At 40.6% G+C, this 13,599-nt stretch overlaps 1 protein-coding gene across 2 annotated transcripts; it reads right to left on the bottom strand.

Moving 5' to 3' along the window:
* Window positions 1-374: 374 nt before the first annotated feature.
* LOC108135454 (homeobox protein unc-4) lies at window positions 375-13,001 on the bottom strand. Of its 2 annotated transcripts, XM_017256198.2 has the most exons (4): window positions 12,005-13,001; window positions 3,909-4,087; window positions 3,172-3,311; window positions 375-2,095 (listed from the first exon to the last, which is right to left on the bottom strand). In XM_017256198.2, exons 1-4 carry the CDS (start codon window positions 12,645-12,647, stop codon window positions 1,312-1,314), a joined length of 1,746 nt encoding a protein of 581 aa, XP_017111687.1. In that variant the 5' UTR covers window positions 12,648-13,001; the 3' UTR covers window positions 375-1,311. The 2 variants fall into 2 exon arrangements, with proteins under 2 accessions (XP_017111687.1, XP_017111688.1); XM_017256199.2 differs by lacking the exon at window positions 375-2,095 and having other exon boundaries at window positions 3,189-3,315.
* Window positions 13,002-13,599: the final 598 nt, after the last annotated feature.

The raw sequence follows: 13,599 nt of genomic DNA, 5'->3' as shown, positions 1-13,599 counted from the left end.
TTAAATATTTAATATAATATCTGAAATTCAATGGATAGGTATTTATTTTTACTATTCCAGTTTACCAATTAAATCCGAAACCAGTGAACTTGAAAACTAAAGAAAAATGGAATGACGACGGTGAATAAGATTTTTCATTCTCCTTTCCGTGATATAAATATTATATTTTTATTCACTTTTTAAGTGGAAAAAAGTGCGCTGACCACTCCATCGATTTGTTTCCATAAATCCGTTGTTTTGGTGGTCAAGAGAATATTTATTTGTGGCCCATAATGTTAAGGCGCCATATAAATATGATGCCCGTGCCATTAAGAGTCTGCCGAACATATTCGCAATCATTTGCACGCCACTCCTCAAAGAAAACACTTTTCAAATATCAGATTTAAGTGTATTTTTGATGCCATTTAAATTGCCGTTTATTGAATTCGCCCCAATTTGGGTTGGTTTTGTTTTTTTTTTCATTGGGGATCGGGTAATTTGCTGGATTTAGGACTTGGGACCTTGCGCAGTATTTTATTTATTGTGGTTAAGCTCGACTCGAAATCAAAAGGGGAAATAATAATCGTAATTTGTTGTTTATGTGGTTTTTCTCTCTTTACAGATTCGCATTTTATTCTTGTTTGACAATCAGTTTTTAGATACAATATAATTTTTAGCAGCAATTTTGCCGTTTTCTTTGCATTTCTATACGTAATATTGTGGGGGTTTTCTCATATTTGTAATATACTAGCCTGCTTTTTTTCGACACAAAAAAAAATTCCGCTTACTTAACTTGTGGATTTCTATGCAATTCTTTGTGTTTCCCTTCATCATTTATATTTTGTTTTGCTAAATTAAATTACATTTTTACACAAGCTCTCTCGCACAAACACACACACACACACACTAATTCACACTCACAGTTTGAAAAAAAAAGGTCCTTAGTTAATACAATTCTATTACATAATTATATTATTCATGTTTCAAGCATTGCTTTGGGCATCAGCCACTCTAAAAAAAAAGGATATTTCTATATATATAATATGTATCGAAGTACAAATAATTAATTCATTTACAACACTAATTTAGTCTCTCTCTGGGAACAAGGTGTAATAAAAAAAAAATACATTACAAAATACATTTGAATAAATAAATCACTTAGGGAATATTCAAGCTCTGAACCGAAGATACATAGATGGTACAACTTATAGTGGGGCAATTGGGTTGTAGAAAATTGAGCAAAATATTCTAGGAACGCGAAACTAACATTGGGGGGACATTGTTGAAAGGTTTCAGGACGTTCGGTTGGATCGTGATCCTTGCGTGGATTCCTCACGTGTTGTTGAACAGCAGGGACTCGATGCTGAAGGGATTGCTCCGTCGCATGCTGATGGGTGATGTCTGGTGGACCAGACTGGCCACCGCCGCCGCCGCCGAAGCGGATGCACTGCCATGATGCAGGTGGTGCTGGTGGTGATGGTTGTGCTGGTGCCCCGACCCTTGACCCTGGCCCACCAGTCCGTGATGCTGCTGGCTGCTCTGCAGGTTCAGTTGATGGAAGGCCTTGGCGGGAAAGAGCAGCGGCTTCGGCGAGTTCTCCCTGTCCCGCTCCTCGGACTCATTGCCATCCATTGGCTCCAGTTTGCCGAATATGGAGCCACCTCCACCGCCACCGCCACCACCGCCGGCCGCCCCATTCGAGAGCATCGAGGGCGGGGCCACCGAACTGGGGCTGCCCAGGCTGCCGCCGCCGCCGATGAAGCTGCCCGCCCTCGAACTGTCGCCATCGCCGTCCAGTCCGCAATGGATCGATGAGTTCTGCTGGGAGGAGGCACCTCCTCCTCCGCCGCCACCGCCGCCCCCGCCGCCTCCGCCAGCACCAAGTCGAACCGGACTGACGGCATCGCTGTCGCCCTCGTCGTCGCTATCCGTACCGCCCACCACGTCGATCTGGATGCCATCGTCCTCGAGATCCGAATCGGAGAAAGTGCCGTTCGCCTTGTGCTGTGATATGTACTCGGCCTTCAGGGCCTCCAGGTCCACGGTGATGCCCTTGGCCTGCAGCTTCCGGGCCTGCCGGTCGATCGCCTTGGCCAGTTTCTTTCGGCGACGGGCTCTGCAAGATGGAAAGGGAAGAAAAGTGCGAAATGGGGTTTATTACAAACGCATTACTTAATAACATTGCTTGAAAACAATTATTTTAAAAAGCGTAATTTATTACGAAATCAACAATCGGAAAAATAAAGTAAAAAAAATATGACTTTGATGTTTCTTAATTTTTATTTAGGTCTTTGAGATAAAGTATTGTTTTAATATTTCAGTTTTACGATTTCAATTTCATTAAAATCGGCCGTCTATAGCAAACAGCTCCCATGGCAACAAGCGGAATATAAAAAAAAAGAAAAAACAACTTGGAATTACGCTTTTAATTATATCTTAATCGGAAAATAATTTCATATAGCTGGAGCGATCGAATAATTGAGCTAAGAATAGTCATTGCTTTAATGTTTTTATACATGCACGAAATCGAAATTTAGATGTTTTAAAGAATATTTGATTTTGGCAATAAAATCATTTGATTCTTAAAACAAGAGCAAAGACCGATCTATTCTTTGATCAGGTTTTTCTTATTTCTTTTTAAATTGTTACCATAAGTTATTAAAGAACAACAAACGATAAAACGCTACTGTTAAGCCACAAATACACTACTTTCAGAACATCTTAAAGTTTTTTTTTTCTGTGTGCGGATTGTCTCAATTTTATTATTAAACTAAACTACTCAAAGACAATACTAACAATGTTATCTTTTTTAATACATATCATTATATCAAAATGAGTTTACATAACGTCTATCAACTTTTGTTATATTAAATTACATAATCATGCAAAATTCATCTAAGAACAGTTTTAAATTATACGACTTGTAAAAATGTAAAAATGTGTTGCCATCGAAAGCATAACTTCGTTATAAGTCAAGCAGTTAATAGTTAATATGTATGCAATTTCGCAAATAAAGTTTGTAATATTTTTCTGATGATCCATTCAATTGGCACTTGAGCGCGTTAAGATATCAAACTAATAATTTAATTACGGGATTATGGGTTTTAGATTTGCACAATTTGATAGTTGCTAAATAAAATCTTTAAGTTTAACTGTTTAGTGGGCCACTTTGGCTGATTGGTGGTCACTTACCGCTCTTTGGCCTTGAGTTCGTTGGGCGGAATGGGCTCGCCGCTGCAGGTCTGCGGTTGGGCGTTGTGGGCGGGGCGGCCAGGACCCTTCTTCGTGTGCTCACGCTTACGCACCTTGGCACGTCGATTCTGGAACCATACCTATCTGGAACAAAGCGTATAATCTCAGCAAAGGTGCTCGCAAACGCAAAACGATAAATGGCACATAGAAACATATAAGCACAACTGACTGATTTTTGCAAATTTAAAACGCAAAATGTTTCCGATTTCATAAGCTATACTCATACTTAAAACAGAACAATGAACTATAATCTAACCTTATTAAGTTCACTGCAAGGCGAATTACCGAGAAAATAGCACTAATAACGCCATACATGGAGTCCTTTTAGATTTAATAACCTTAAGTTCATCTTATGTGATTACTTTGCTTTGTAGATTTTTAAAGAATTATTTAAATATTAGTATACAATGTTTGGCTATTGTATATTTAATCTAAAGTTATGCAGAAACAATAAAATAAAAAGATTTATAGGTTTTAAAATGTTTGAATTCAACTTGTACTGTTCTAAAATAATTGCTTAGCTGTTGTCTTTTATCCAATATTATACAAGAAAAAAACAAACAAATTCATTGAAGTCTAATAGTAATTAAACTTATACTGTTTCAAAATGTCCACCTATATATTCCTTCTCTGTGCATTGGTTGTGCCTTTTCCCAGTCGATTGAAACTAAACTCACCGCAACTCGCGACTCCTTGAGGTCGAGCCTCATGGCCAGGGCCTCCCGCATGAAAATGTCCGGATAGTGGCTGGCGGAGAAGGCCCGCTCCAGCTCCTCCAGTTGCCAGGAGTTGAAGTTGGTGCGCGACCTGCGGCGCTTGGCCGCACTGCTGTCGTCGTCGCCGTCCCCGGGAAAACCTAGGGAAAACAAACGGAAAATGGGAAAATCTAAATGAAATTCGAAAAACACAGAATAGAGTCATTAATATTAGCCCACCGGTCAGGGGGTGTTGGCTTATTAAAACTAATTAGGGTGGTCTGAAAACCAAAAACTAACCCCCGAACCCCACACACACACACACACACACACACATGGGACCTTAAAATAAAAGACACGAAAAAAAGCCAAAACAAAACACAAACTCATAGAAACATGGGCGCAAAGGCAAAACACTTTGTTCCCGACACTAAAAACCCTATAATTAAGTGTTGGAAAATTATTTAAATTAACCGAGACACAGAGGCACACACAGAATGCATAAATATTCATAATCATATATTTCAATTACACCGCCAAAGGGGCCACAAACGAGTGTCCCCCCTTCTCTGAATGGTATAACTCATAACTCCCCCTTCCCCCTTTCCCCTTCCCCATTTAATTCCCAGCCGCCGGCCCACAATAAAAACGAAACAATTTAATTACGTTTCTATGCCGCCCCGTCGCTCCTTCCGTTCCATTATGTATGTTCCTACCCGATCCGATCCAAAACCATCCGATCCGTGCCAGGATGCATAGTTTTCTATATTTAGATTATACTCCCGAAAGGGGCGTGGCAAAAACACTCACATTCACAGCGAATGCATGCAAAAGGGGCCGCAATTTATCAAATTAACTCGGAACTGGCCAAAAGAGAAACAGCGCAGAAGATTGAGAGATGGGAAAGGGACCCACGGTGTTTGGGTATTAGATGTTGGCCACAAAAACTGAACGAAAACACAGTGCTGGGCATTGCGAAAGCAACAAAAATAAATATATCTAAAAATATTTATCTGAAGCACATAAACAAAATAAAAAAATAAATAAAAATAAATAAAATAAAAAAAAAATATTTTAGAAAACCAGGAAACTATTTGAACTCATCAAATCACCCGCTTACTTGTTTAAACTGCGGATATTATTCGTCAATCAAATATTTCAGTAACAAGATTTTAATTTAATCATCTACCTATTTTAGAAACGGCTCGAAACGTTATTTTTAAATACATACGTTTATTTTATAACTGCAAGGATACATTCTTGTTAAATAAATATATTTTTATTAAAAATTTAGGAATTTAGGAATTAGGAACTTAGTCTCATTGAATGCTGCGAATTATTCAGCTTGATTTTACTGATATTTTTATTTCAACTTATAGAATCGCCCACTCAAAAATAAAACCACAGTGTTACAAACGAATAACATTGGATATTTATTCACTTAACGCATGCCAATCGAAATAATCGATGCATGGGCATCGATGGGCACTAAATACACCCCTGGTACTGGGGATGCGTTACGACTTCTGCAATTACTCATTGGACTTTCTTTCGGGAAAATGAATGCGTACAATCAGGCATTTAGTGGCTCAACATTGTATTGCCGAGTGATGAACAGACACCATTCAAAGCGCCGCCACTCAGCTGACTTTGTAATCACATTAATTTCGGTTTTTAGACAGACACCACCCCCTCCACCATCCACACTCCCCTCCCTACGCCCCCTTTGGCGGCCTTGCCACAATTGCGGACTACCAACATACGCACACCGCACACAGCACACAGCACACACACCCGACATTAAAGCGCAATAACAAGAGGACGCCCCTAATGAATGGCTTGCATTCTGCTGTTAAGTGTACCTAATTATGCGTGCCGCACTGTAACGCTTCGGCTCTTGACTCTCTTGCCGTCCCTTTTGCGCCACGGAAACTCGTTTGTTTTAAGCGTTTTGGTGTGCGAAAGAGAGGTTAATAACTCAATAACAACGCCAAATACACAACAATAATAGAGACATTAAAGGCAAAGCGACAAACAGCGGACAAAACGCCAAGGAGCGAGTGAGATGGAGATGGCCAGCACAAAGTGCATTCAAATGACTTAATAATAACAGGCCGAGTTTCCAGGGGCGGCGGACTGGAGGAGTTGCTTAAGGGGAAAGGGGGTATGGTGGTATGCATTTGGAGTGCCCGACAACTGGAACATAATTCATGTTTTTGGCTCTTGCGGCGGGTGGCTTGTGATTTGTGCCACCAAAACGAGATCGAGAGCGAGTGTGGGAGCAAATGCAAACGATAATTGAAATTTATTATGATTATTGCACGCCCGTCGTGTGCAGTTTGCAATGTGCAATGTGCAGCGCCGAATTGGCCAGACTGAAATTTGGCAACGTTGCATCGATAACGGCATATTCCCTTAAAATGCGAGAACAACGATACAAGGAGTCGGGAACGGAACGAAATGGAACCCTAAACGGAAACAAAAAAACATTCCGGAGTACTTTTTATTTCATATTTCACAAGATGTCTTATCCTAAGTAATATTAAATATTTTGTAAAATAAAAATTTATGTTGGGTCCAAAACTAGAGAGAACAAAACGAAATGGAACCCGAAAATGGAACAGAAACAATAAAAAGAAAGGAAATTTGACTAGCTCAAGTACCTTTGTCTACATGACCTCCTTAAATCGTTTTAAACGAAAACTTAAATTTAGGGCATGAGATTTATCAAACAAACGGTGTCATAAAAAGCCGGATTACTTAAACAATATAATAATTATAATATCCCTTTTGTAAACTATTGTGCATTAGAATTTAGTAGCCTGATTTTTATGAGATTTTAAAATCTTCTCAAAACCTAATCAGTTAAATATAAAAATTACTTCTTAGATGGCATAAAAGATTTAAACGTGTTCCATTATATTAGACATTTCAGGACATTAGTTCTCGTGAGTAGAATCATATCGTGTCCAAATGTAACCAAATTAATCTTTTATCAAACACAGATATCAAATATATTTTATATTTAAAGCAGTGTTCGTTGTTTGTGAATTTTGTTTACAAAGTACCATTTTAATTTTGATTTACAAACGTCACAAATAAAACAAGATTATTAAAACCAACCCAAATCGTGCATTTTAATTTGGAAACAAGAAAGTTTAAAAATCACAGTAGCCCCTTTGAAAAATAAAAGCCTTGAATAACGATTATTTTCGTCTTCTTAAATAAAGATATTTTTCGCAGCGAGTGGTAATCATTTTGGCTAAAATTAAAATACTCCCAAAAAAGGGTATGGAAAGGCGGCGAAATCAGACGGGACGACCGGAATTTGTGTGTATGTTGTTGCATGCCTCAGTCACATTCCGTGGCATGATATTTTCGTTTACAGCGCGCGTCAGCCAGGCAATATAACAGTTACCCAGACGCACACACCGTATATACACACATCACTGGCCCATCAGGACACCCCCAACCTTTCGTCCTTCGCCCAGCTGCCCCTGCCCCTGCCCCACGCCACTTGCCCCCTGCCCCGCCCCTCCGATCCTTGCGGGTGAGCCACTTAAGTCATAAAAATTAAAGCGAAAATATAAAAAAAAAGGTAAGACAGGAAAGGAAGGCGAAAAAGGGTGAAGAAGAGAACTACTAAAAAAGTTTAGGGACGGGTGTTCGGAAGGGGTGTACTATGCCAGAGTTGTACGAGTGAGGAGTTCGAAGGGGTATGTTCTGTTTCAGTCCTTTGAACTGCATTTATCGGACGACTATAGCATATAGCTCCCATAGGAACAATCAGAAAAATAATTAAAAAAAAATTATAACTTTGCTGTTTTTTAATTTTTTGTTTAGTTCTTCGACATATAGCAATGGTTAAATATTTCAGAATTATGGTTTAAATTTCATCAAAATCGGACGACTATATCATATAGCTCCCATACAAATATTTAAAATATATAAAAGAACAATCAAATAATTAAGCTGCAAATCGTCATAGCTTCAATGTTTTTAAACATATACGCAAGTAAATCATAATTTTAATGTTTTCAAAAATATTTAATTCTTGCGATAGCTGCAAGGGTATATGAACTTCGGCTTGCCGAAGTTTGCTTTCTTTCTTGTTCTTTAAAAAATTAAATTCAAATTAATTAAATCTGATTTCCCCAATTATATCATTGATTTTACCTTTCATCAAAGAACACACTTCTTAAAGATAGTTCACAGTAGTTTATCTCTATAGAAAGGCAAATCAGAATTGATTTATTTATTGAGTGTACCATGGGAATAAGACGACACTTAATAAATATTAAAACTAGTGAAAATATTGATGTTATAAACAATAACCATCCACAACAAAAAGAGCTCTATAATCATAATCAAGTAAATCGCCACATTCTCATTTCCACTAACAAAGACAAAAATCTTGGCCTAACGAAAAAAAAACCCATTAAAAGGCGGAAATACTTAAAAAGCCAACGGTATAACCATTTTTTGATAAGAAACCTGAGACTGCGGCAAAATCTATTTTCGAGGAGCAAGAGCACGAAACGATTTATCATTCAGTCAGGTCGGTCAGTCAGGTTGGAATGGAACCTTCAGGCCATCATTTCGCCGTTCCATCAATGGGCCAACTTCCGTTTTGGGGGCGAAACGGAAGTGCTCTACAACTATGTGAACACCTCCCCGAACAACCCGCAATTCAAGTTTTGGGCTATACGGAATTCATTAGGACCAGAAAACAAGACAAGGAGAAAACAAAATGGCGGCACAACTGAAAACTGAAAATTGCATGATAAATGATTCCGATCGCCTTATGACAGTTTCTTCATTTCCGGCGTGAAATGAGCAACGGCAAGCAAACGTCATGATGACGATGATGAAGTTCCACCACCATCAACATCACCATCACCAGCACCACCCACACCCACACCCATCAAAATCCAGACTTTGGGTTGCATGTCAACTCTCTGCCGCAAAATGATTAATGAGCAACGAGTGCGATGGCAACCCTGGCTCTCCCACAAAAAAACACCCACTCCTGTGTATCCACAATCTGCACAATCGCCAACCTAATCAAATTGAATCAAATCAAATTAATAATTACTTTTGAAGAAGGAAGTGCCCCTAAAAGTGGCTCTGCGTTGGCAGCAATTAATTAGGGCCCCGATCTGGGGACAGAACTCGAACTCCAACTCCAACTCCAACTGAAACTCGAATTGCGAGCCCAGCCAAGTGCAGTTAATTACAACAAGCGGGCTAACACGCCCCCTTGCTAACGCCCCGGCTTTGGATATATGCATTATGGCCATAATTACACCAACTAGCCATCATTTGTTAATGCTAATTGGTCAATGAGCCACGGCCGGGCCTGATCTCCAGTCCGGTTTCTGGTCTGGCCCCAGTTTCTACAATCCCCGTTCCCGTACCCGTCCCCGTTGCCGTTGCCGTACCCGTACCCGTACCCACTTAATGGCCAACTGGGCGATCAGAGCAAATGGCGTCCCATCAATTTCGGGTCTAGTGATTGCTCCCCGGCAATTGTCCGGCCAAACAAATTGAAGGCAGAAAGAAAGTCGCGGTTACCGCAAACAAGATCAAGTTAGCTCATGAATGGGAAAGAGTCTTTCTTAGCTAACGAGAGAGTTTCCCGGAATTATAACGATTACGGCATAGGATAGACAATTGTTTGATTACCCAACGAACAATACCATTTAGTCTGTTCGAATGGATAAGATCTTAATTGGACTATTTCTTAGGTATTGCTTTTATTTATAAATAGTAATTTTTAAAAATAGTATTTTTTATTGTAAACATAACACTCGGCAAAATGGTCAAGTATGAACAGTCGACGAAAGTCTTCATAGAAGATGACAACACTATATCCAAAGGAATTGCACAACTTAATTCCCTTTATCCCTGAAAATAGGCTTTATTTTGGGTTAGGAACGGAGCACATTCCACTCTAATTTGTTCCAACATTTTGAATAAAAAGCTTAGGCTTATTTAGGGTTAATAACAAATGGCTTGAAATGCTCAAACAAAAAGGCAAATTTTGCAAAATGATTTTAAATTCATAATAACACAATTAGTATTCCTAAGAAGGATAAATGTTTGTTACTGAATTCTTAGAAACCAATCGCAAGAAACCAATTATGAAAGGAGAATCAGAGAAGAACATTGCCAAACAAATATCTAAGCTCGATTCACATTTCGAATATCGTCTGTTTTGTGTCTCAGTTTTAACACGGTTTTTGGAAGTTTATTTATTGTTTATGGTGCGTTCCCAATTTTGAGTCGTTTGCGACCTTTTCCGGGGGCGCACAGCAGGCGACAAACGCTGGCCGTTCGCATACCACTTTGTATGCTAAATACAAATCAACGAAATCAATCGAACTTTACATAATAATCGTTCGCTGATTAGCTAAATCAATAAATGTGTTTTGCAGGTAGCAAAAGTCAAGCACAACTGGCCCGGCTGATATAGAAGCTTCAGCTGGAGCAAAAACAGCGTGAATGACTGACAAACCGAAAGCATTTAGCAGGGCTAATTGAATGAATTAGCATATTGTCCGGGCATCGATAACGAGCAGGATGAGTTCTATGAGTTCTATGGCTTCTATAGCATTTATAGCACGCATTCAGATGGAAATAGAAATGCGATCCGATCCAATCCGATGCGATGCGATGCGATCCAAACAAATGGATCCATCAGGCGGCGCTGACCTCCACTCTCGATGGGGAGGCGCGTGTTCCGTGAGACTTGATAATTCATTAGCCGATTCGCGATCCCCGATCCCCGAACTCCGATCCCGCCTTTGAAAGCCAATAAAGCTAATGTCTGGCGAAAGTCGGCGATGGAAATTGATTTCATGGGAAAGACTGAGGAATGCGAATTATGACGCGAATTCCAGGTTACCACGGACACGTGTCGGTGATTAGCTTTCGAATACGTCACCCCAGTACTCGGTATTACTTAATTGTATTTACAACGTTATTGTGATTCAACCAAAATATATTTATTTTGAAAGAGTTCGTTCACTCTTTATACAAACTAAGCTTTCATTTACTTTTGAAAATCACATGAGTGGGAGGTTTCATTGAATGATTATTCAATCGTATAAATCTGTCTTTGTCTGGATTGCTTGATTGGTTCATTGAATTTAGGCAAATGTATAACTGGCTTTTAACGCTATTTACCAAGCTTAACCTTTTATAAAGGGGAGAGATTACCTAAGAAACCTGCCCACTTTTTTTCTATTAGCTAAGATACAATTTCAAAATTGTATTATTTTTTGTTAATTAATTTAATTCATACATCAGCTAAGTTAATTTAAGAACAATTATAAGCAACATTAAAAAAAATTAATAAATTGATTACAAGGATATGATCTAGTGTCTTGTTTGTGTAAATGCCAAAGTCTGATTAGTAGAAGCAAATTTAAGAAGAATCATTGTAATTTGTTGTAATTATTATTAAAAGGTTTTTTAAAATATTTATTTTACCTTTAAACATTTAATTTTTAATACTTGGCTCCCAAATAAATTATTTACTCGAATAATGTAGTTCATTAGGGGTCATTACACACACCTGCCATAAATGCAAAGAAAACTATTTTTTCCTTCTGAGAATATAAAGTTTAAATTGCTTTTATTTGCGTTTATAAATTTTATAAAATAGCAATGTCGTAAAGATTTTTTTCTGGGTAAAACGTACCTCCATTTTGAGTTATTTGTTTGAGTTATTTTAGTTCTACTGTATTGGTTTTGGTTTTTGTGTATGGCCTGAATTCTTATTTTCAAAAATAACCTTAAAATATCGTATATCAAATTGCTTATAGGCATTGTGTAAATTACGTTTCAATATATTTGCAACAATTACATTTTTCCATATCCCTTCCCTAACTTTGTTTCTCTACCTGTTAAATTAGTATCCCTAAGTATAGTGGTTTATGTAAATATTGTGTTTGTTTTTTTGCAGTTAAAATTTCGAGTTATGAAAGTTCTACTGAATTTTAAAAATGCTTCTTGGTCTTTTTGTGTGGACTGTGGATTGTGGTCTGAGTTCTTTCCCTGAATCGAACACTTACCGCCATCCTCGTTGGATCCTTCGCTGGGCGGTCCCGCCGGCGGCAGGCTCTGCCGGTTGCCGATCATCAGTCGGTGCTGGATGGTGGCCACTGTGCTGGCCACCGCTGCCACCGCCGTCGTTTGGGCGGCACTCACGTTCCGCAGGGCCGCCGCACTCAGTCCCGTTAGATTGGCGAACGCATTGCTGGCATTTACCGCTGCCATTTGTGTGGCCGCCGCAGCGGCGGCGGCGGAATTGGGATGGCTGCCAGCGGCGGCGGCATCGAAACGGGGTCGCCCCAGAAAGGGTCCGTTGGGTCCGAAGACGCCGGGGACGCCGAACTGAAGGAAGGGACCCCAGGGCGGGACACGGACGCCGCCGGGCGCCAGTTGGGCGGCGGCGGCATACAGCTGGAGGGCGGCCGTCGGATGTAGGCCCTCGGAGGGCATGCCGCAACCGGAAACGGATGCGGAAGCAGAGCTGGCGCCCCCTAGCAGATGCTGGCTGGAACTCCGATGGGCGGCGGTATGGTTGTTGCTGCTCCCTCTGGAATCTTCCGCCTCCTTGGGACTGTGATTGTTGTTGCTATTTCGGCTGCTGGTCGTCGAGTTGTTGTTGGTCAAGAACTTTTTGCTATCGCCTTCGGAGGTCTCCAAAACCATTATGGTCTGTAGTTTAGGCCATCAAATAGGTCTAGTTATGCACAATTTGATGGATCGTTGCGGTGTTTGGGGGTGGGGGGGGGCGTAACTTAATTATTGTACACTCGCGTAGGACTTGAAAAAAAAAAGATGGTGCTATTTTTGTTATTTTGTCGCAGAGCCGTCGGCCGGCGTTCACCAAACAACGCGTCTTTATACACTGACACTGATTAAATAAAACTGCACTTGGGCCCAAGTTCGGTTTGGTTTTGTCGGCCTTTCGAGCGTTTATCAGCTTTTTTGCTTTCAGCTTTGCTTTTGCGGGAGCGCGAGTGGGCAAGTGAGCGAGAGCGACAGCGAGAGACGCGCGCTCGCAATGAAAATTCAATTTGAAGTGAGCAACGCAATCGACGCAGCCAAAGAGGAAACCCAGGAAGGCGCGCTGCGTCGCCGGGGAGCGAGCGAGATGCACGTACTTTTGCTTGCGGTGCGAGCGAGAGGCAGCCAGCGGGTAGATTGTTGCCATGTTTTGTGTGAGCGAGTGCATGGGCGTGCGAGCGAGAGGGAAATTCATCAGCGGCAGCAACAACCACTTAATTTTTATATGTGCCGTTTCAATTTTGATCAACTGCTGTCGCTCTCTCTGCTCTCTGCTCTCTCCCTCTCCTGCTTGCCGGCTCTCCCTCGCTCAGCCCCTCTCCATGCTCACCTTACGTGGCCATTTTGCCGCCAGAGCGAGACAACCGTACGGCACAAGGAGCGAGCTTTCATTGGCCCGCTGGAAAATAGAGGGAAATCTCAGCGACTGCGCTGCCGAAGTCGCTGCCGCTGTTAAGGCGCTGCGTCGCCATTGCCAAAAACGACTTGAAGAGTTTTCAATTTTCTTTAACTGTATGCGACGGAGTTTTCCAGGGCGGAGTTATGCGGCATTTTTTCAATTTGCCGCACATCAAATTATTATGCTGCCTCTGCC

Source organism: Drosophila elegans, unplaced genomic scaffold, assembly GCF_018152505.1.
Source record: "Drosophila elegans isolate 14027-0461.03 unplaced genomic scaffold, ASM1815250v1 contig_149, whole genome shotgun sequence".
Classification (NCBI taxonomy): Eukaryota; Metazoa; Arthropoda; class Insecta; order Diptera; family Drosophilidae; genus Drosophila; species Drosophila elegans.
The sequence above is the reverse complement of the archived record's forward strand: the minus strand, read 5'-3'. Positions and strand labels throughout refer to the sequence as shown.

Bases quoted from the DNA above. Each gene is read 5' to 3' on its own strand.
- LOC108135454 (XM_017256198.2), bottom strand. From the start codon at position 12,647: ATGGTTTTGGAGACCTCCGAAGGCGATAGCAAAAAGTTCTTGACCAAC. The intron at 3,312-3,908 runs GTGAGTTTAGTT...TGTTCCAGATAG, and splicing joins TCAAGGAGTCGCGAGTTGCG to GTATGGTTCCAGAATCGACG. The intron at 2,096-3,171 runs GTAAGTGACCAC...TCCATCTTGCAG, and splicing joins GAACTCAAGGCCAAAGAGCG to AGCCCGTCGCCGAAAGAAAC.